The sequence below is a fragment of the Phodopus roborovskii genome, unplaced genomic scaffold (assembly GCF_943737965.1).
Source record: "Phodopus roborovskii unplaced genomic scaffold, PHOROB, whole genome shotgun sequence".
NCBI classification, from domain to species: domain Eukaryota; kingdom Metazoa; phylum Chordata; class Mammalia; order Rodentia; family Cricetidae; genus Phodopus; species Phodopus roborovskii.
In genome coordinates, this window is record NW_026125391.1 from 20,849,272 (window position 1) to 20,871,848 (window position 22,577).

The 22,577-nt window shown below is 40.9% G+C and overlaps 1 protein-coding gene across 4 annotated transcripts in view; it reads left to right on the top strand.

Annotated features, from left to right (window-relative positions):
- The first annotated feature begins 3,794 nt into the window (after positions 1-3,794).
- Positions 3,795-22,577, top strand: part of Ppm1b (protein phosphatase, Mg2+/Mn2+ dependent 1B) — a 51,746-nt gene continuing 32,963 nt past the window's right edge. For all 4 annotated transcript variants that reach the window (XM_051175201.1, XM_051175202.1, XM_051175203.1 and 1 more), the window contains exon 1: positions 3,795-4,236. In XM_051175201.1, coding sequence (XP_051031158.1) covers positions 3,810-4,236 — 427 coding nt within the window. In that variant the 5' untranslated portion in view covers positions 3,795-3,809. The remainder of the gene's footprint in view (positions 4,237-22,577) is intronic.

Genomic DNA, 22,577 nt, shown 5'->3' on the forward strand with positions numbered 1-22,577 from the left:
ATTCTTCTACATGCTTGTTACCTCATCTTCATTTTGCTCATCCTATTTCCTCCAAGTCTGCCTGGAGACTTCATCTTTTTTCTTCCCAGAACTCTTTCTGTCCAGAAGTCCCTGCAATACCTCTTGCCTCCATACTGACCACTTAGCATTTTATTAAACCAATCACATATCTTAATCAGATATATTGAAACAGGGGAGGGTATTATTTCCTGAAGGGCCTGCTTTAGACTAGGCTAGTTGACCAGTAAACCTGTCTCTGCCTCCCTTGTGCTTGGATTACAATCCTGTGCCACCAAACTCAGCTTTTTATTACCTACATTCTGGGGATGGAAGTCGGACTGTAGTGCTTGCAAGGCAAGTTCTTTATGACTGAAGCCATCTTCTGGTCTTGATGTCTTATTTAAAAAGCAACCCTAGAGCTAGATCAGTGGTGCACACCTTTAATCCTGGCACCCAGGAGGCAGAGACAAGCAGATCTTTGTGAATTTTGGGCCAGCCCAGTCTACATGTCGAATTCCAGGACAGCCAGGGCTACACAAACAAAAGTGAAACAGTCCCAAACAAACAAAAAGAAATTAAGAGTCTCTAAATCCGAAGGATTTTCTACTTTACACTTAGTATTATTTACATTTTAAATGAAATACTGGGGAGTGCTGTCCATTTCTAGGAGTGTTAACAGCTCTTCATGTGTTTCTTGAAAAAGGTGTTAGGATTAGACAAGCCAAGGCACAGAGTTTAGTAACTGCATCATCACAGGACTAAGTAGCTGCAGAAGGCATTATGACAGTACTCATTGTGTATGACACATTACGCTTCTACCATGACAGACATGGATGTTTACTTATGAATCTTGTTGGACCTCCTTTAGGGCTCATTGTTAAACTTGAGTAACTTATACAAGAAAGTTAGCCTAATTGTTTTTGTCTGTGATCTAATTGTATTCTTAGACCTAAAAACACCTCAGCATGTTTTATTTTTAGTGACTAAAGAACGGGAGAATGGGTGATGTGCAGTCATCAGCCCAGTTATATGACTGAACTTTATATCACTTTTTAGGGTCTTCCTAATGAAAGTTGGAATCAAGTAGTGCCTATCTATGGTTGCCTGGGGCTTCAAGGCTAAGATGTCCAATGGTCCTTACTTCTTGATTTTTAGCATGGTCCTTATTTTGGAAAGTGAAGTCCCAGGCTATAATATCTTTATATAAGACATGCCAGGCTTGTCTATTATATCTACTATTCTACAAGTCATTTACAGACTACTTCCTAGGCTGGCAAAAACAGCTGTTCCAGTAAAGGAGCCTGCCACCAAGCCCAATAACCCAAGTTTCCATCTCTGGGACCTATATGATGGTGAGAGCTGACTCTGTTGTCCTTGGACCACCCCCCTCTCAACACACACAGAATTAAAATAAAAACTTTTCGATCCCACAGTGCAGATCCTTGAAAAGATGAGAACTAAATTGGAGCTATTTCCTTTTCTTTATTGATGCTCACTCTATAATATGCAAAAATGAAAAGGAATGTTTATGGCTGTCTCCAATCCTCAGTGCCATAGCATCTAAGAGTTGTTGTGCAAAACAAACAAGCAAACAAAAACCAAACCCCAAACAAACAAAAAACCCAGCATGTGAAGAATTATTTTAAGAATTACCCTTTGAGATTCAATCCTCAGAATCATAATGGATAACATAAAAAAAAAAAAAAAAAAAAAAGGATAACTTTGGGTCGTGTCTGTGTGTGTGGTCTCTACCCATATTTATCCCCGGAGTTCCGGATTTTGTAAGGATGAATGAACCTCAGATCTCAGGTGATTCTGATGCTGTTTGCCCACTGTGCTGTAAAAACATCATATGTGTCCACTTAACACAAGCTATAGTCACCTGAGAGGAAACTTTGATTGAGGAAATGACTCCAGAAGATCCAGCTGTGGGCCAGTCTGTAGAACATTTTCTTAATTAGTGATTGATGGGGGAGGGTCCAGCCCATGCCACTGAGCTGGTGGCCCTGTGTTTTATAAGAAAGCAGGTTGAGCAAGCCATTGAGAACAAGCCAGTAAGCAGCACCCTCCATGGCCTCTGCATCAGCTCCTGCCTCCAGGTTCCTGCACTTTCTGAGTTCCTGTCCTGACTTCCTTCAGTGATGGGCTACAATGCAGATATAGAATAGCAGTAAACCCTTTCCTTTCCAAGTTTCTTTTTAGTCATGGTGTTTCATTGCAGTAATAGAAGCCCTCAGACACCATTCTGGAACTTGAGGTTCCAGAAAAATCTGAATTGCAATCAAGCATTTATTTCTTCCACTTTCACCGTGGCAACCACTTCAGAAATATGCCCTTCTTTCCAAAACCGAGTAAGTTGTCCAGACTAACTTATTACTTCAGAGATTTGTGTATATATCAACGCCTGTGTCTTTAAAAACTTCTCAAGGTTTAAACACCCCATTACATTTTCATTTGGAGGAATTAACCTGGCTCACTGTCTAGCCAAATATGATTGCTAGACGAACATTTCCTTTAATGGCTTCATAGAACTCCTGTAATTCTGGATTCACCCCGGTCTTTGCTAAGTATTCCTTGCAACCATATATACAGGGAGAACTCTTTAATGTTATCAGAACCCTAAGCACACCTTTCAGGGATCACCTACCATCCGGGGCTGGGACCAGCTGCTCTATCCACCATGGCTAGCAAACAGCAGGTGTTCTTTTATTAAGGAAATGACCTAGGGAATGTCAAGCACCTAGACGGGAGTTTTAAAAATCAGCGCTGAGAAACAAAACGCGGAGCTGCCAAGGGCTGAACTGCAGGCGGTCCCGGCAAAGAAGACCTTAGAACAACCAGAACCATCGCAAAATCCTCCTGAAGGGATGTCCTGTCCCATTTTCTCAACTTCCCACCCACTCTTCCTTGCTGGAGACAGGTCATGCAGGTATCCCAACAATGAGACACTGATTGGCCAGAGATGATTTCATTGTTAGGGAACATCCGGACCTCTCCCCCTCCCTGAAACACCTCCCCAGAGCCCTATGCGCCGGGTTTCCCACTCCCGCGTGGGCCCCACCCGTGGCTGAAACAAAACAACGCCCCCCTGCAAGTTCCAAGTCGACCCTCTCCTTGCTCTCCCTTCAAGTCTCTACTTCGAAGAGAGGCGTCTGTCTAGTCCAATCAGGACCCCTGGGGCACTTTCCTAGCCAATCAGGAGCTGGCTCTCTCCACGTCGGGTGGTACCAGCCTCCACCTATAACTGCACTGCCCGTTGGTTCCTTTATGGCGTTCGTTTTACGCGAGGGTTCGAGGTGACGGAACTGCAGGGTCTGCGGACGCGGGGCCTGGCCGCTTCCGAAGATCAGCCAATCGCTTTTGGGATACTTTTGCGCGTTCGTTTAAAAAAAGCTGGAGTGACCGACTTGGAAACTGGGACAAGTAGAACGAGCCAATGACCAGAGGGTCAGGCCTCCGGACCAATCAGACAAGTGTGCGTAATTTGACAGACGGAGGAATCTACCTATGGCTGCTAGGGTGGGCTGGCCGGTGACTTAGGGAGGTGGAGCAAAGCGGAGGCGGGGCTGCATAAAGTAAATGGTAATAAAGGGTTGGGCCTCACTGGTGGGTGGTGTTTGATAGATAGTTGACCTGGCCAATTAAAGGTGGGCAATGACGCCCAATGGGAAACTAAAGACACAGAGGCGGGGCCTCGTGGGCGGGGAAAGCGAAGCACACAGGGTACTGGGGGCCGGACTGGGCGGGAGGGCAGAGATTGACATGCCTTTCAGCGAACCGTGAGCCGTGGAGACACGCGCGGCGTCCCAATGGGTGGCCGCAGGGGGCGGAGCCTGAAGAGGGGCGGGGAAAGACGGCGGTGCCGGGTGGGGGTTGCAGAAGGAGCGGTGCGGCCGCTGCTCAATGGCGGAAAAGCCGCTGGTGCTCTGACCGCCTGGTCCCCCTGGCAGTTGCGGGGGAGTTTCTTGGCGGCGCGGCTGGAGTCTCTGTTTCTCCGCGCGCGGTGGCTGGAAGATGCTCCAGAGAGACCAGGCTGCGGCGGCGGAGGTGGCGGCGGCCGAGTCGGCAGCGGCGCTGGGGTGGAGAGAAGGCGGCGGCGGCGGCGTGAGGGGCCGAACGGTGTAAACAGCCCGGGCGGCGGCGGAGGCAGGGTCGCGTCTCGGGAGAAAGCCGGGGGCCGCGGGCGGCTGTGCGGCGGGCGAGCCCGCGAGACCTCGCCTCCTCCCTTCGCCTCAGGTAAGGCCGCTCGGCGGGGCGCCCCGCGGGCGGAGTGGGGAACGGCCGTCAGTCCATCCATCTGTCCAGCTTACGCTCCGAGTGCCGGGCTAGGCCCCGGCCCGGGCCGCCGCCTCCGCTCGCCCTCGAGGCTTGGGGGGGGGGCGCGGCAAGCGAGTAGTTTGCCGGCTCGCCTGGAAGTCGCCTGCTTCCCCTCTACCGCTGCGGCGGGCAGGCAGCGCCCGTGGGCGCCTGGGCCACCCCGGCTCGCCCAGTGCTGCACGCCGCATTTGAAAATACCACTTTAAACCTTGCTCTCCGGGTCGCTTTTTGCCCTCCCCGGTGCCCGCTTCACTTCCTTGTGAAATCTTTCTGGCGTTTCTGCCTTTGCCTCCTTCCTCCTCCAGCGCTTTTAAACCATTTCTTTCGCTCTTCCTAAGCACACTGGGGTCGTGTGTGTTTGTGTGGTCTCTACCCCCGCTTCACCACCCGGCCGGTTCCCAACACTCTCCCAATTTTTAGGGTGTGTGCTTATCAGCGGACTTCTTAAATTGCTACGAACTTTATCCCAAATCTATTGGAGGTCCATTAAGAATCCGCCAGTGTTATGTGGCGGATCACTTTTATGTACTTTTAACTCTAAAAGCCGTTGGTGGGGGGGAGTATCATGAAGTATAGAGTGAAAATAACTCTGAAATAATTTTCCAAATGAAGGGCTTGAGGATTGTTGGATCTAAATTAAAAAAAAAAAAAAGCTGCATGATTTCTAATACCAGTTTTAGCGCTCTTAAGAAGTTTACCGGTTTTAGGTTTGCCTATCTTATTTGGCAAAAAAATGCCTCTTAAGCATTTGATAGCAGCCCAGATTCATCAGTATTCAAGCGCTTCTAAAAACAACTTGGAAACTTAAAAACAACTACGAAGCAGCCGTGATAAGTCACAGGGAACTTTTAAAATAGGTCCCACATGTTTAATATATCAAAATAAAACTGGCAGTAGTCTTGTAAAGGGATTATTAGAGAATTTGAGTTGTCTTCGTGTTTTGTGGCTATTTTGGGAAAAACATTCTTTTTCAGTTAACAAAAGTTTACAGCTACTGTGATGTGAGCATTACTGAGGCTTATTGTGGGATTAGCACAGGAACTCTTTATATTTGAGCGACTCCATGGATGGAGAAGTGGTAAAATTGTGCAGTGAAGAGAGCATAAAAGTCACAGTATGTTCTGGCATAAACATGCCATGGCCACTGGATGTTAATAGATATTATTTCATTAACTTTCTTGGTTGTGCAATCACCGAGTTCCTTTTGTAGGCCTGCTGTGAAATACACCACCTCTAAATAAGTATGGAGGTTATTCTGATTATTACAGAATTTTCCAACAATATAGACTTAAAAAATACATTCTTGCAATAATACTTAGATAATTTTTATTTATTTTAAGAGCAGGGTGTGGGGAGATCATTATGTAACCTGGGATGGCTAGTGTGGAACTCACTGTGTAGACCAGATTGGCCTTGAACTCACAGAGAGACACACCTGCCACTGTCTGAAAGTGTCAGGCTTGAAGGCCTGCACTGGTGGGTTTTTCTTTCTTCTTCTTTAAAGAAATGTTGTTGTAGGACTTCCAAATGGACAGTGAATGTACTGTTACAAGAGCTTTAATTTTCTTTTTAATGTTTAGTATTTAGTTAGTGCACCTACATCCCCCTCCCCTAACCCCCACAAATTGTTAAATTTTTTTTGTTGTTGTTGATTTGTTTTTGCTTTTCTTTGAGACAGGATCTCAAACTCAAACGGTTACTGGGTTGGCCTTGGGATCACTGTACGATCTATGCTGGTCTGAAAGTGATCCTCCTGTTTCAGGTTCTTGGAATGACAGTGTATCATCGTTCTTGTCTCCATTTTTATGTTGTGTTATGAGTGTTTGCTTGAGTGTGTGTAAATGCTCCATGAGTACCACCACGTGTGTGCCTGGTGCTGGTGGAGGCCAAGAGGGAGTGAGAGGGCATGAGGTCCTTTGGAACAGGAGTCACAGGCTGCTGTGAGCTGGCATTTCAGTGTTGAAAACTGAACCCAGGTCCTCTGCAAGAGCAGCAAGTCTTCTAATTGCTCTCTATGCCCTGAGCTCTCTTTCTCCCTCTGTTTAAAACTTTCAATCTTGTCAGTTTTTAATTGTTTTTAGTGGTTGGTTGTCTCTTCATTTGGCATCCTGTCTCCCCCCACCCCAACCCCCCCACACAAAGTCTTAACAGTTTCTGCCTGGTACTTTGTCATTGTATGTGTCATTGTATGTTTTGACTTGAACTTTTTTCACATTATTAGTGTTTCTCCTTTCTTCACCATGGCTCTTGAACTGGCTACCTTGATATTCTTTTGGAAGTGAAAGGCGCTTGTGTTTTGATGTTGGGTGTCTTGTTTCTGTGCAGACTCCAGAAATAAGTGAGAGCACCTTTTTAGTTTCTGTGATGGTCATGTCAGTAAACACTGTTCTCTGTTAGTAATGCACGTAATTACTAAATCCCCCAAGATTATATCACCACAAGGAATGGGTTGGTGTCTAAATAGCTGTGCTTCTAAGAACATTTGATAAGTTGATATGGTCAGAAAAAGTAGCTGTTGAAAGTTACAGTGTCTCCTATAATGTCTAGTTTTTAGTGGGAACCTTTGAATTCAACTGTAATTCGGATTGGCAGTCTCTTGGCAGTCTGCTGTAGTATCACCTAGATAATGGAGATTTGTTAAAAACTATCAGAGCCAAGAGTGGAAGGTCTGTGTCCTTGTACATGAGTTGGTGAATGTTTCTTTTAAAGTATGAGATATTGGGAGTAAATGCTCTCTCCCTCCTATCTTTGATGTTGTAACATGTATAATTTATATTTTATGAATATTGATGTGTTATGTGTAGTCATTTAAAAGTGTATTGTAACCTTACCTTGCATAGAAAGTAGTGAGATAATCCTACTAGTGGTTTCTTCTGGCACTCAGGAAGTTGAAGCAAGATGATTGCAAGTTTCAGAGGCTACAGAGCAAGGCTGCCTTAAAAAATATTAGTACAATGAATAATTCCTTAGAAAACATAAAATGTTTCCTGTAAAATGCAGTTGTGATTATTTTTTTTTTTAAAGAAAATAGGTAAAAACAATAGTATAAGACTAAAAGGTTTTTTGGTTGTAGGATTTTTTTTTCAACTTTGAATTTAATTTAGTTTATTCATGCAGTAGGTATGATCAATGATAAGACATTAAGAAGAATGTGATAGCTTTAGATTTCCAGTGATTCTTCCTTGTTCCTTTTTTTTTTTTTTTATGAGAGAGTGAGAGTGTACTAGCACACATGCTCCTCCAGGGTGGGTGTGTGTGGGTGTGTGTGTGTGGGTGTGTGTTGGTACCAAATCACCTTTACTCCCCCAGGCATCTCTTCAGCTCTTATCTTTTATGTTAGTCAACTGATTTTAGAATTAGAATGACCTAGTCAGGCATTGGTGGTAGCTGATGTGTGCAACTTTAATCCTGGCCTCTGCCCAGGAAGCAGAGGCAGAAGGATCTCTACAAGGAGTTCAAGACCAGCCTGGTCTACAAAGCAAGTTCCAGGACAGCCAAGACTGCCCCTGAATACTGCTGTTTAAGTTTTGTTATAGAATGTAGCCATGATGATGTTAGCAGAATTGTGTTAGCGGAGGCTATTCAATGGGGGTCTTGGAAATTTGGGCAGACCCCAGCTATGTGATGTAAACCACTTCCCATCTCACTGTTCTGTAATCTCAGTGAAGGTAAAATAGGATAAAATTATGGACTATTTGGGTTTTGGAGTTTATACTTGATGAATGTAAGACATTTTAAGTTGACAGAACTAATCAGTTTCTAGCAGTTAATAAATACCCTTGAAAAAGTTCCAAAAGCCCCATAATTGGTACTTTACTGCCTCCTTCCTCCCTACCCCCCATTTTAAACGGGGGTTTCTTTTATTGCAGGCTGACCTCAAATCTCAGGTTAGCCTTGAACTTGACCCTGTGCCTCCACTACCTGACAACTAGGGTTTTGAGTGCATAGGCTTATCTGGTTTGTGTGTTGGTGCTAGAGACAGGACACTTTGCAAATGAATGCTAGGCAGGTGAGTGAGCTTCCCAGCTTTTCCTGTCTGTGTTTTTGTGGTTGCTGCTTTTGGTTTTCTCTAATTAGTGTTTTAGTCATTTTGAAATCACCATGTTCCTTTACCCCTCTGTACCTTCTCCCTTTTTGTCTTCCTATCGCCTATGCTCAGGAACCTAGGGACTCAACTGAGCTACAGCCCCAGCTTGTTTTCAAATCTTTTTTACAAGAAAGAACACCCTTGGGGTTAGCTTTCAGTAGTGTGATCAGGCAGTTAGGTTGGTAAGGATAAGAGCCTTTTACTAACTTCTTGATTATAAAAGTTTCAAATTTGTACGTGATACTGTGTTGGAGATTTAATTATGTAAGTGTAGTAAAGCCTAGTGTCTTAGAAAAAGGTAAATATGATAGCTCACTTTTTGTTGTTTTGGTTGAGGTGGGATTGAACTCAAGGTCCCGTGCATGCTAGACGAACCATCTGTTACTGAACTATATCCAGCCCAGGCCTTTGTTTTTTTCCCTCTTCATATTTCAGAGTGCTATACTTCCTTGGTTTAATTTTGATAGAAACATTTCACTTCTGAAGTATGGTAATGACACAAAACACTTCTGAAGTAAAGTTACTTTTATTAGGTAATATGTGATCGTAGCTACAATATGTTGTTATAACATATACCTTTTTTGTTTGTTGTGGGGGGATTTTTTCCTTGAGTCTCACTGTGTAGCTGATTCATTGTCTGCCTCTAGAACTCCTGTGTAGGCTAGGCTGGCCTCACAGAGAACTTCCTGCCACTGCCTCTACCTGTAAGAGCTGAGACTGTTACTTTCCCTGGGGGTGGGGGTGGGGGACCTGGTCTACAGAGTGAGTTTCAGGATGGGTTTCAAGGCTACAGAGAAAACCCTGTCTTGAAAACAACAAAAAAAGAAGTTTGAACAGTTTAACTTCAAGAACTCAATAAATAGCTTGATCACTTGTAGTTCACATATTACACTTAATTAAATATCAAAGCTTGTGATATTTAAAGCAGTTTACCAGTACACTTGCCAGAGAGGGAGAGAGAGAGGAGAGAGAATGTGTATAGTAGAGGGGTTGAACACTGCATTTGCACCAATGTACTTGTGGAGTTTGGCTTTACATTAACTTCTTGAAAATTAAAAATTTTGATTTTAGAAACATCATTGCTTAGAAAACTTTGTATCTGTGCAGAATAGGACCCAGGTGCAGAGCTGTCTGCTTCTTGGAAGCTGTCTACTGTTGAATGGGGTTCTAGGGATGGAGCCAACTTCTGAGAGAGAAGGGGAGGATAATACCTGTCTCTAGGAGTGTTGTGATATTGTTTATTTAGAATGACTCTCACTACAAAATAGATTGTTAGTGAAAAACACATTGTATCATGGAAATAGGGAAACCTTTTAATAAAAAACGTAAAAGGTGGTTAAATTCTCAGGTTTATTGAGTAAGATTTGTACTATAAATGAAAGTAAAGCAAATGGGTAGTTTGTATTTGATAGGTTTGAATACCTGAGAAGAAGCAGGGTTAGCAAGGGATATGTAGATGAATCTGAAAATTTGAAGGATATGGTGGGTGATGATGCACACCTTTAATCCTAGAGTTTGGGGAGGCAGAGGCAGGCAGAAACTAAGGTCTAGCTTGGTCTACAGAGTAAGCTCCAGGACAACCAAGGCTATAGGGGGAAAACCTGTACTTGAGGGTACTATTACTAGCTTTTAAATGGAATTGTATTTTATTTTCTTGATTAGGTGTGATGTGCTCCAAATATTGGAAAGGGATAGATGCTAGATGTTCTTAGGAATTGGAGAACATAGGTGCTAATCTGTTATGAGGGTATCTAACCCTCTGAGTGAACAGTGTAGGTCCCCCACACCAAAAAAAACATTCACCTCCGAGGTAAGGGCCTGGTATTTCTACTGAACATTCAGTCCTTTATAGTTTTCTACAAATAAATAATTTCATTCAAAATGATATATTTAATATAATTTTCTGCTTTCATTTACTGTAGGCTACAATCTACAGAGAAGTAAAAAGTTCACAGTGATAAAGTATTTAATATGTGGTTCTCTTATTCTTGGGTTTGCTGAGTGCTTTGTGTGTGCAAGGTATCTTTCAGACTGGAATGAAAAAAAAAAAAAAAAAAAGACAAAACCCCTCCCCCCATAGATCTTATATTTAAGATAGCCAGTGTGCAACTCTTGGGTTCACTGTTCAGCAGAACTTCCTTTCCGGCTGGCTTCAGACATTCAGAGAACTTTCCAGGGTGTGTGTGCGCTTTCTATATGCATTTAAAAACTGACCAGAACTTTGTCGGTTGCTTTTGCTTGTTCTCGCTGTGTTACCTAGGCTGCCACGGAACTCCAGCGCTCAAGTGACCCCCTGCCTCAATCTCTCAAATAGCTGGGCTGGTTTGTGCTCCTGAGTCCTGCTGAGCTTCACTCCTTTTAAAAAAAGGAAGTTTTGTATGACTGAACAAAAATTGGAGTGTGTAAGGGAAGAGGAAATTGTACTTGAGAGACATGGATTTCAGTTTGGAATGGGGCCAGAGAGAGAAAAGCAGTTCTTGAACTAGGCACTTGTGTGTTTCCCTTTACTGCCAAACTTCATAGAGGTGAGTTTCTAGGAGGAAGAGAGGGAGAAGATAGTGGGAAGAACAGCACTTTCGTGGGTCTGTTGTTGACAGATAACGGAGATGGGGAGAAATAGAAATAGTAGGGCCCTAGCTTGATCTTCAGTACCATGGAAATAAACCAGCGGCTTGGGAATATCTGTAAAATGTGTGTTATTAGTGTTGGGAAAGGACCTTCTTCTGTTTCTGATCTTAGTTGAACATAGCTGAATGGCTGACCAGTAGTGTCTGGCAATACTGTCACTGACTCGTGGCTTTTACTTTTGTTCTCTGGTTATTTGACAGATTAGTTAAAGGAAGACTTATAAGGTCAATTTTTTGTTTGTGTTGTATGTTCAGATTGTTTATAACACTGCTTCCTTAATTCTGTGACACTGGCATATAACCCGAGGTGCTTTTGCTTTTTCTGCACTGTTAAATTCTGCTTGAGATTGTCCTATTCCTGCCTGTAAAGCAGGTGCTTGCTTTCTGCCTTTTGTAGCCACAAAAGGTCTGTTGCTTTCTGTGTAATGATACTGTTTGGGAAAGATGTTTGTCTTGAGGTTACACAAGCATTCCACATTAATCTCGAAAGAGCTGAGTTTTTAAATTTTGATTCATGATCTTTTCATTTATGAGTCAGTGAGATTTGTGATCCTCATTGCAGTAAATCGAGATTAGGTTTTTCCTTTAATGGGAACTTATTCATATTTATTTTTTAGTTTTTCGAGGAAGGGTTTCTTTGTGTAACTCTGGCCATCCTGGAACTCATTTTCTAGACCAGGTTGGCCTCAAACTCAAGAGATCCTCACCTGCCTCTGCCTCGAGTGCTGGGTTTAAAGACATGTTCCACCACTGCCCAGCTATATTTATTTTCAATATAAAAATGAACATTATTCCATTTGTGACCTGAGACCATGTTAATTCCATCCATGTCAACCTTCACATTCCTTTTTGTTGGAGAGGGGGTAATGGGTCTCGTACTTTCAGGGTCTCAACTTTTCACTCTAGTGTGGAACTGCACACCCAGCCTCTTAGAGTTTGCTTGGCTAATTTAAAGTTTTAATGGTTGATGAGCCTACATTTGGAGAAACTGGCTTTCAACAGATCAGGGGTGTACCGAATCAAATTGTAAGGGGTAAGAACAATTTTTACCTTAATGAATAATAGTTCTCAATTTTTCTTTAAGCAAAATATAGTTTATTAGGGTAGTATAGGCTTGTAAGATCAGTTATGATTTAGATTATATTATTGCTCTTAATCTGTTGACTCCTTTTCAAGACAGGTTTGTATATAGTTGAGGTTATTTGTTCATCTGCACTTATGCTGTATTTCAGTGGGTTTCTTTTTCCATATATGTGCATACATACGTGCATGTGGAGGCCAGGAGAAGGTGTTGGATCACTGAAGTTGTGAATGATTGATTGTTAGCCTCTCTGTGGGTGCTGAGATTTGAACCCAGGTCCTCCATGAGAATAGCCAGTGTTCTTAACCTTCTCTCCTGCCCTGCTTGATTTTAAATAGTGATCACCAAATTAGGATACACAGGTGTCTGTATAACAGTTTATTGATGATTTATTACAGGAGATTTAGTCTGTTTTTAGACATTATGATCAACATATAGAAAGAAATTACTGTGCCTTTCCAGAATTATATGGACAAATTCTGGAAGGCAAGTATTATATATTTCAAATATAAGGAATTGGGATTGACCAATTAATTATGAAAAGCTGACTGGAATCATATTGCCCTTGCATTTTAAAAATGACTGGAAGAATTTTATAGTAAACTCCAATTTTAATTAACCCCATTTCAGATTTTTACTAGGCACTTTGGCTCTGTAGCTTGTCTATATCTGGTCTTCTAAGTATCTTTTGTCCCTCCCAAAATGGGGAAAATGATTTCAGTGTGGCTTTAACTTGCATTTTCCTATTAGGGAATTTGTATTTCCCACCCCTCAGGAGTAGTCAACGTTCTCATAACTTTATTGAACATAATTTTCCTTTTGTATGTTTGCCATTATCATTTGTCTTAACTTGCTACATGCCTGAGGTTTTTTTATGATTAAAAATTATTGTAGTTATATATGAACAAGTAAGTACTTTGCTAAATACATGTGTTAGTCACTGCATTTTTAGGGATTGTCTGGTTCTATAAAGCAATGGTGCTAATAAAGGTTTTAGCCTAAAGATAATTTAAAATCCCCCAAATAATTTAAAATATAAGTGATGATACTTGAATGATAACGTAATGTGTAAAGGTGGAGAGGGCAAGGTGATTTCATTATAACTAAATAGTTACATTTCATTAAGGAAATTTTGTAATTTGTTCTTCATGTTGCTTTGTCTTTGCTTGGACCTCAAAACCTAAGGACTCCTACACTAGTTAAGAGCCAGGCTGAGTGGATTCTGGTGTAGGGCCAGAGCATTCTCAAAACAGCTGCAGGCTAGACTAATGGGACTAGGAGGGGCTGCTTTCTGTGCTTCAGGAAAGACAACAGGTGGTAGGGTTTATTAGTGAGTCCTCTGTTTGCAGTAAGTGGGTGCTTTAAATGTGAATCACTAAAGGGAAGTAGTGAGAGGGTAGGATGAAGAGTTTGGGATGGTATTGTTATTGAGGTATCTTGAAGGCTTGGGTAGCAAAATAGAGAATTTAGTAGGACAAGTAGACTGTGAGGTGGGCATACCTGAGCTGTGTAGGGCTGCAAAATGACAGCTTAGAGGCCAAGGTTCTGATTTGTAGTTAATGGATTTATTATTGGAATGAGAAGCCATCACATCTTTCCTGGGGCAGTTAGAGTGTGTTTAGAAAAACAAACTGGTGAGTGGATTAGAGTCTAAAAGGGAAAGGGTGGATGATGGCGGTCAGGTCAGACAGGAGGAGGCAGTACACTGAAGATTGGCATAGTAACACTTAACAAACAACACTAATGGAACATGGTGACTTCAAGAATAATGGTTGGATTTTTATCAGAAAAATGATGAATTCTGCTTTGGGGTACAAAAAGAGTGCTTGTCATTAATACTAGTAGGTAGGTAGGAATAGCAGGTCGTTTGGGTAAGATTTTTATTTTGCACAGTAATTGAACAGGTAGTATATGTGAAGTTCAGTGTAAAATTTAAAGTTCATCTTCGAAGTCAGTGATAGCCAAATAAATGTAGTTGGAGAAGGCAGTTTAGGCCTGAAAATTAAGTATTGTTTGGGAGCCCACCTCTCAGTTTAGCTTAGGAGCCTAAATAAAATGAATGAATACAGTATTAGTTTCCAGAAGGAAGAGTTAGCAAGGATGCTGTGCTGCCTGCGCTGTGAGTAGTAAGTACCTGGCTTCAGGCCTCCCTCTGGGACCACACTGATAAATAGGCTAATTCAGCCAAGTAGGACATCAATGTTTGAGTTACCTTCTTGGGTAGATTGGTGATTTGGAGACTGAAATGCCTGAGGTTTTTTTGTTTGTTGTTGTTGTTTTCCCTCTCATGAGGAACTTTCTCTGTATCAAATACTTTAGACATGTTGGACCTTGTCCAGCTGTGTTCTAGGGTAAATTCTTTTGTGGTATTAGGATGGTGACTGTGTAGATAGATTCATGTTCTATTCCTCTTCATGCAGTGATTTTAAACATAGCATTAAAATGGATAACATTTTCTCTAAAAGACTTATGAAACCTTTGCTTGTGCCTCCTAATTTGCTTTTTATAGTTTAGATCTGTTTGTTTGGGGGAGAGAAGATGACAGAGAGCTAGAAGTAAAGCCAGTGCACTGAAACTTGTTTCACTATCATTCCTAATTGAAAACTGTTGAGGCATGGAGGTGAAATTAAAAAGGTGATCTCTGTCACTATTTGAAGTCAAGCATGAAACCATGACAAAGTCCTGAGTACTGCTAGCCGCTGTTCTTATCATCCAGGTAGTTAGTACAATGCAAACATGACTTTAGTTCAGCACTGCTAACTGGAAAAAACAAAACAAAACAAACCCCCAAACCAACATAATTCTCAGCAAGGAAAGGAATTCTTTTACTTTAATATAAGTTTTTAATGTGCACATGCAGGTTGCTGATGGGCTCTGTATCCTTAAACTACGTTCTGGACACTTTGCTTCATTCCCTTTAAAACCCAAAGCCATGAAGGCAGTTAGAGGAAAGAAACAAGCAGATGATAAGCAGCACAGCATATGCTGATCTCAGACATACTGTGAAGGAAAAGAAGCTAGGCACAAAGGAGCTTGTGTCTCCTTTGTGCATGAAATTCTAGAAGTAGAACTACTCTACTGACTGAGCTAACAGATCATTGCCTGAAATCTGGATAGGGGTGGACTTGACAGGGGAGTACATACGTTAGAGGGATACAAATGCTCTATATCTATTGGGTGGGAACAACACAGGCACACTTGTAAGAATTCACCAAACTGTGCTTAATATGGGTGCATCTTATATGTCAGGAGCTAGAGCCCAACCACGACCTTCAGCATCAGGGTGAACTTGGACAGTGGAGTGAAACTGCAGATTGGAGTCATGTCTAATATTGATTGTCATAGTAAACACATCCCCTTTGACAATAGAGCCGTTTAATGTTAATATCTCCATTATGTGTGAGAGAATTACATGGAAGAGAAGGAAATTCAAGTAAAATGCAGTTATATACACGTTCTCCATCATGTTTTGATAAAGTCTGCTCAGATATATTGTTTTCTTCATCTCAACCCTATTTGCTGGTTTTAGAAGTCATTGTACTGATTTCAAAAATAATCTAAAGGAATATTTAAATACAGTAGAACCTAAATAAATGATATTTAAATGGGCTAAATAAATGGTATATGAAAGGATAGTCATTTTAAACATTAGGTATTTATTCATTTGTCAATTGTATGAGGATAGTAGATGAATAGATCTGATCTTAAGTCTTAGTTAACAATAGACTGTGATTCGAACATTTTATGTCAAGTACTGATTTTAGCATTTACCCTGCAGCATCTCCTTTTCTTTCAACCTATGTATACTACACAGACATTTTGTTTTCATATTTTATTTTTTTGTGACGGTCTCCATAGACCAAACTGACCTGGACCTTATGGCAATCCTCCTGCTTCAGCCTCCCAGGTGCTGGTATTATATGTGTGAGTCACCATGCCTGTTCCCCACTGCCCCATCTTTAAAGCAAGTTTTGAGGATTTAAATAATTGGGTCAGAGTTAGAGCTAGTAATTGAATTTGTCTATCTCCTGCTCAAGAGAGGAAAGGATAGCAGTTTGAAAGACAGGTACATAATTGGGGACTTCTGCAAGTTTTGTGTAAATGTACTTTAGTGCCAAAGAATCTGGCATTTTTTGGCTTTTGACAGCGAGTAATAGGGCAGACATGGATTCTCAGCAGATGGCCATGTGACCTTCCAGCAGGACAAGTTTTTGTCCTCCATAGGCCCTTTCTTCATTCCTGCCATCTTTGGTCCTGTCAGTTACATCATCTCCATTCACCTTGAGAATACTTGTGGGAATAGTATTCCTTGAGTTCTTGCATATTCATAAGAATTGTTTATATTCTTTTATACTTGAAAATAATTTTTGCTGGATACAATATCTGTGACATTTTCTTTCATTGCATACCTTAAGTATCATTTTTAATAAGGTATGGAACATTGCTGTCAAATTTGATGACAGTTTTCTTTTCTATATATCCAACTTGGCCTTTTTTGCCTGAAGGGGGAAGGGATTTTTCTCTTTAAAAAAAAAAAAAAAAAAAAAAAAACAGTTTAACTATAGGATGTCTTTTAAAAAAAAAAAAGTGTGTGTGTGTGTAGTATGTATGTATGTGTGTATATATTTGAGTACTTTGTCTGCATGTTCCTCTGTTTGCCAGAGGAGGGCATTGGATCCTATTATAGATGGTTGTGAGCTCCCATGTGGTTGTTGGGAATTGAACCCAGGTCCTCTGGAAGGGCAGCCAGTGCTCTTATCCATTGAGCCAAGCCTGGCCATCTCTTCAGCCTTAGAGCATGTCTTAATATTATCTTTTCCTGGGTTAGTTTTCCCAAGATACATGGCCCAACTATTCAGTATGTTGTTTTGAGGGTTTACTTCAGGAAGTTTTCTTGACTTGTCATCTGTGTAGCTTTTGCTCTCTTGCATTGCATGGGTTTCCTCCCTTATTTCCCCTTCCTGGTGTTAGTATTCCAGGAGTGCCTGTTTAAACTACTTCACTATCATTTAAATACAAGATGACACATTTCCTAGCCCCGGGAATAAGGGAGATCATTATCCAGAGAGCCTTTTCTTCCTGTTGAGGGTGAGAAGTGAGGCTAAGAGGACTTTGATTGCCTGAATTTATCTCTTGATAGCTGTGCATGTTTGACTAATTTCTTTACCTGTCTGTGTAGGTAGGTATATGCTATGTTGTGGGCATTGAGTAAATGTGTAAGTTGTTCTGTGGTTCTTCTGCCTGATCAAGTACAGTTCTAAAGCAGTGTTTGTCAGTTGATTATTTTTTCCTTGGTGAACATTTCTTGGGCCTTCAGAGGTGCCATTCTCTTAAGTTCACCCCTACATTCGCGGTTGCTGATTCTCAACAACCTTTACTTCATTCTTTTCACCTTGATCCGCAGATGTTACAGTACTCTAGAGAAGTGGTTCTCAACCTGGGGGTTGTGATCCCACTGGGTTTGCATATCAGAAAACTTACATTACAATTCATAACAGTAACAAAATTACAAGAATGGGGTAGCAATGAAATAATTTTATGGTTGGGTTGTGAGGAAGGGTTGCAGCATGGAGAAGAGCAGGTCTCTTCAGGTTTCTCTTTTGTTTTTTTGTTTTGTTTTGTTTTTCGAGACAGGGTTTCTCTGTATAGCTTTGGAACTCACTCAGTAGACCAGGCTGGCCTTGAACTCAGAGATATGCTTGCCTCTGCCTCCCAAATTCTGGGATTAAAGGTGTGTGTCACCACTGCCCAGCCAGGCTCCTCTTTCTTTTTTTAAACATTACACTTAGTTTTAGTGGTTAATTGCCCTTTACATCCTTCCAAACATGCCTTCAAATCCCAGTCCCCATCCTGAATATCAAATTCTGTCCAGCTGCCTGGATGAAAAATAGGCACCACCTGATATATGCATCTTTTAACTGGGGTCGATAGACCCTCTTCTGTGTCTGTGGGTAAAAAGGGATGGATTTCATTTTTTTCACTTATCTCTGAGATTTACTGTTTCCTTCAAGTACAGTGGAGGTTAGTATAGGATGACTTTTTAACTTGTCATTTTAGAAAACATATCTCTATGATATTATAGTCACTGCAGGAATCTCAAAATATTGCCAAACTCATTGCCACCATTTGAGTTAAATCTGCCACTAGGTACTGTCACTATTAATGAAGAAGACTTATTAGTAGTTTGTCTGGGGTCCATAGTCATTCAGATTACAATATGCAGTTTATTGTTTCCTGACTTCTGATACCATATATTGTAATTGTTTTTGCCTGTCACTTAAATCATACAGTGTATACTAAATGCTTTAAAAATATTTTCTTTTTATATGTGTGGGTGTTTTAGCTGCATCTATGTATGTGTAACATATGTGTGCATTACTTGTGGAGTCCGGCAGAGGTTGTTGGATCCCCAGGAACTGCAGTGAGAAGTGGTAGTAAGGTACTATGTAGGGCCAGACACTGGTACCCTGAAGAGCCATCTGTGTTCTTTGACTGCTGAGCCTTCTCTCCCCTCTCCAGTATGATTTTGATATGTTTTCCTTCATTCCGGCTAATGAGTTTCATCTATATTGTTGCTTGTTAGTTATATCTTACAGTTTTAGAATCTAAAAAGTGAGGAAGAACAAGTCTGGGAAGTGCACCACAAGTGATGTTAATTCTTCTTTGGAGAAATTCTCTATAGCCCAGGTTAGCCTTAAACTCACACAGCAATTCTCTTGCCTCAAGGTCTCCCAAGTGCTGAACTTATAGGTGAGAGCCAACACCAACTACTTCATTCCTCTTTTGTATTCTATACAAAAAGTATTCTATACTGTCTGTATTGGGAAGTTCTCATTTAAGGTTTACTGGACAGTAACATGGTTTGGTGGTTTTAATTTTTGGTGTGTTTTGTTTTGCTACAGCCTGTATATGTGCATGCTCTTGGCATAGTTCAGATGTGCATGTGTTTGGAGTTTTAGAACACACTATGCAGAGCAGAACAATGATGGGACTTCTTTATTCCTGATGTTTTACTGCTAAGGGGTTAAAAAGAGATTGCTTTTGCCCTGCCTGAATACTTGCCTAGCCTAGCATGTGTCAAGCTCTGGTCTAATTCCCAGCACAGGGGAAAATAATTCTGACTTTGCTTTCAAACTAGGAAAAGAAATAGGAGTCATTCTTGTGTTATCACTCACATATAAGTTAATTTCACAAAATTTGTGGCTTTTTTTTTTTAATATTTATGAATAACATCTGTTGGCTATCAGAGCTGGGTGTAGTTAATGTCTACTTACTTAATACAATGAAAATAGTAAAATCAATTTATTAATTACCTATAATTCAAATCCTTTTGAACTTTCCTGTGATTATTTGGAAGAAGAAATGACTTGTTTTTAACACTAAGGAATGGAAAAGCAGGCATGGTAGTTCACTCCTATGGCACTTGGGAAGAGAAGCAGGAAAAGCAGGGGTTTGAAGGCAACCTTTAGGTTGACCTTTCTCAGAAAACAGCATTAAAAAAATAAAAAATGGACAGAGTTGAGGAGGTGGCTCGATGGGTAATTAACACTTCCCTAGTTTAATACCAGGGCCCCACATGGTGGAAGAGAACCCACTCCCTCAAGATGTTCTTTGACCCCCACAAGCACTCATGACATGTCCCCTGATATATACACACACATAAGTAAATGTAAGTTTAAAAAGTTGGTTAAGGGGTGAGACCAGTTGTTTAGTTCTGGAAGGTGTGGTTTTGTTTTTTGTTTTGTTTTGTTTTGTTTTTCTTGAGACAGGGTTTCTCTGTTTTGCTTTGGAGCCTGTCCTGGAACTCACTCTGCAAAGCAGCCCAGCCTCAAACTCAAAGAGATCCGCCTGCCTCTGCTTCCCAAGTGCTGGGATTAAAGGCGTGGGCCATCAATGCCTGACTTTTTCTCTGTTCTTTTAAGAAGTCGACAGTAGTAGGTTGGTGCAGCCATTTGTAAACAAATATATTGAAAACTATAATAGCAGTAGCCATTGATCTGACTAGCAACAGGCAGGAAGTGAAGGGCAGTGGGCTAGATCATAGAAATCTTATCTTGAAAACTCCTCATCCGGGTGGTGGTGGTGCATGTCTTTAATGCTGGCACTTGGGAGGCAGAGACAGGTGGATCTCTGAGTTTGAGGTCAGCCTGGTCTACAGAGTGAGTTCTAGGACAGCTAGAGCTGTTGCACAGAGAAACCCTGTCTCAAAAAAAAAGGGGGGGGTGGGGGGAGGAGAAAAATCCTCATACACTGTGTCCTTAGTTAGAATTTGAAATTAAAAAGGTACTATCCTGAGTAGTTTATTTGTAAGAGTTCTTAAAATTCTGTAGCTCTCTGTGGTATATGCATCCTCTGGCCTTTATATGCATACACAAATAAGAAAAAAAAATATGTTGTTTCTGTTGACCTACACAGTTTTAATATTCTAAGTAGTTTGATTATAGCTTCAGGGCTGTCATTTATTAATTCTGTAGTTACTATTTATTAGTAAGTATTCTTTATTTTGCATTAGTTTTCTTCATTTCTAAATGTTACATTGTTGCTGTTAGAACTGCTGGTCTTCTGGAGTGAGAGTTGGGGATCAATTCCAGAGTCGTGTATGGTCAGCTCCTATTTTACAACTGAACTATGCCACCCAGCCTGACCATTATTCCAAGTAAAATATTTATGTAGCTGTTGAATAATTTTTTAGTTATACATTTTAGTTATACATATATGGCTTACTGGTGTGAAATATCAAAGGAATTTTTCTTTTGTTGTGAGAAATTCTTCCTATCCAATATGAATCCTGCTTTTGTGCAGAGGACATTGTTACCCATTTTTATTCCCCAAAAGTGTATTTTTGAAAATTTTAAATTGTGTTTAGAAACAAAACTAGGCTAGGTGTGCTGGTGTATTTTTGCTACATATTTCTAAACTAATTGGTTATAAATTTTCTAATTTTAAAATAAACAGCATCACACTCTTTCTAGCTTTGTTTTTTAAGGTTTATTCGTAGTGATACACGTGAATGTCAGCCACGCTTTTAACTTCTGTAGAGTGTTTGATTATGTGTATTTTCTTGTGTCTGAGGATTTCTCTGGAGAGAATATTCTACCAATAGTTCTGCAGGAAGCTACTTGCATGTTTACTTCACCAGATAATATTCTGGAGATTGCTGATGCTGTTTTGGTTTCGGGTTCAATAGTGTGACCTAGTGTTTGGAAATTTTTAGGATTTCATCTTTAACACTGGTGTTTTGAAACCTGAGTTCGTTTTTTTTTTTTTTTTTTTTTTTTGGTTGTGCCTCAGTCTTTATATGCAATGCAGTGCTGCTTAGCCCTGGGAAACTCCTCGACTGTTTCTCTGATAAATTGCTCTCTCCCCTTTCTGTGTTCTTTTGCAGTAGTTAGGTGTTGTACCATCCTCTGACTGACAGCTTTCTTACTTTTATTCTCTCCTTTTTTTTTTTTTTTTTTTTTTTTTTTTTGTTGAGTCTATTTTTCTCAGAGAACATGGAGAATTGCACTTTGTGGATGGTTTTCTCAGCCCTTCCTTCTGTCCCCCCAATCTGTCTTTCTCCTTTAAAGACAATTTCTATCATTTTAACTCCTCTCCCCCCAAATTTACACATTTAAAACTATATGTTGCCAGGGCAGTCGTGGCACAAGCCTTTAATTTTCCAGCACTTGAGAGGCAGAGGCAGGTCAATCTCTGAATTTGAGGACAGCCAGAGCTATGCAGAGAAACAAAAAAAAAAAAAAAAAAAAAAAAATTCATGAGGTACAAAATTGTGTGTGCTGTGTTGGATTGAGCTAATACCTCCTACCTAAAATACTTCTAAAAATTTTAAATGTTTTTATTTTTAAAAGATTTATTTTATTTATTATGGATCTGTCTGTCTGTGAGTGTATACCCACGAGTAGGTGTTGAGAAGATCAGAAGCTTTGGCTTGTCTTGAGTAGGACTTAACAACAGCAGTTTCAAACTCCCCAGCATGGGTTCTGTGGACTGAACTTGGGCACAAGAGTAGTAAGTGTTCTCATCTATGAACCATCTCTAGCTCCTGTGTTTGTTTTATGAGGTGGGGTCATGTGTGTAGCTCAGGATAGTCTTACGTTTGTGTTCTTCATTGACCTCCCTGGTGCTGACATTATAGGCTTGCACCACCATAGCCAGTTTAAATATATGGTGTTTTACACCTGTGTGACTGGGTATTTATCTTCACCAACACCTCCCTGTCCTCGGTCTCTCCTATTCCCCATCCTTCATTATGCTCTGCTTCCAAGTTTGGTGGTTTTAGACTGCTTACACAGTTGGCCCTCTATCTGCAGGTTTTCCATCAGTGGATTCAGCCAACCCTGGATTGGAAGTATTCAGAGGGGGGAAATTCCAAAATCAAAATTTAGATTTGCTGCTTACCAAGCTCTTTATTTAGTTGGTGTTACAGTAGTGGTATGGAGGCTACTGGGGCCTCCCTGCAGTT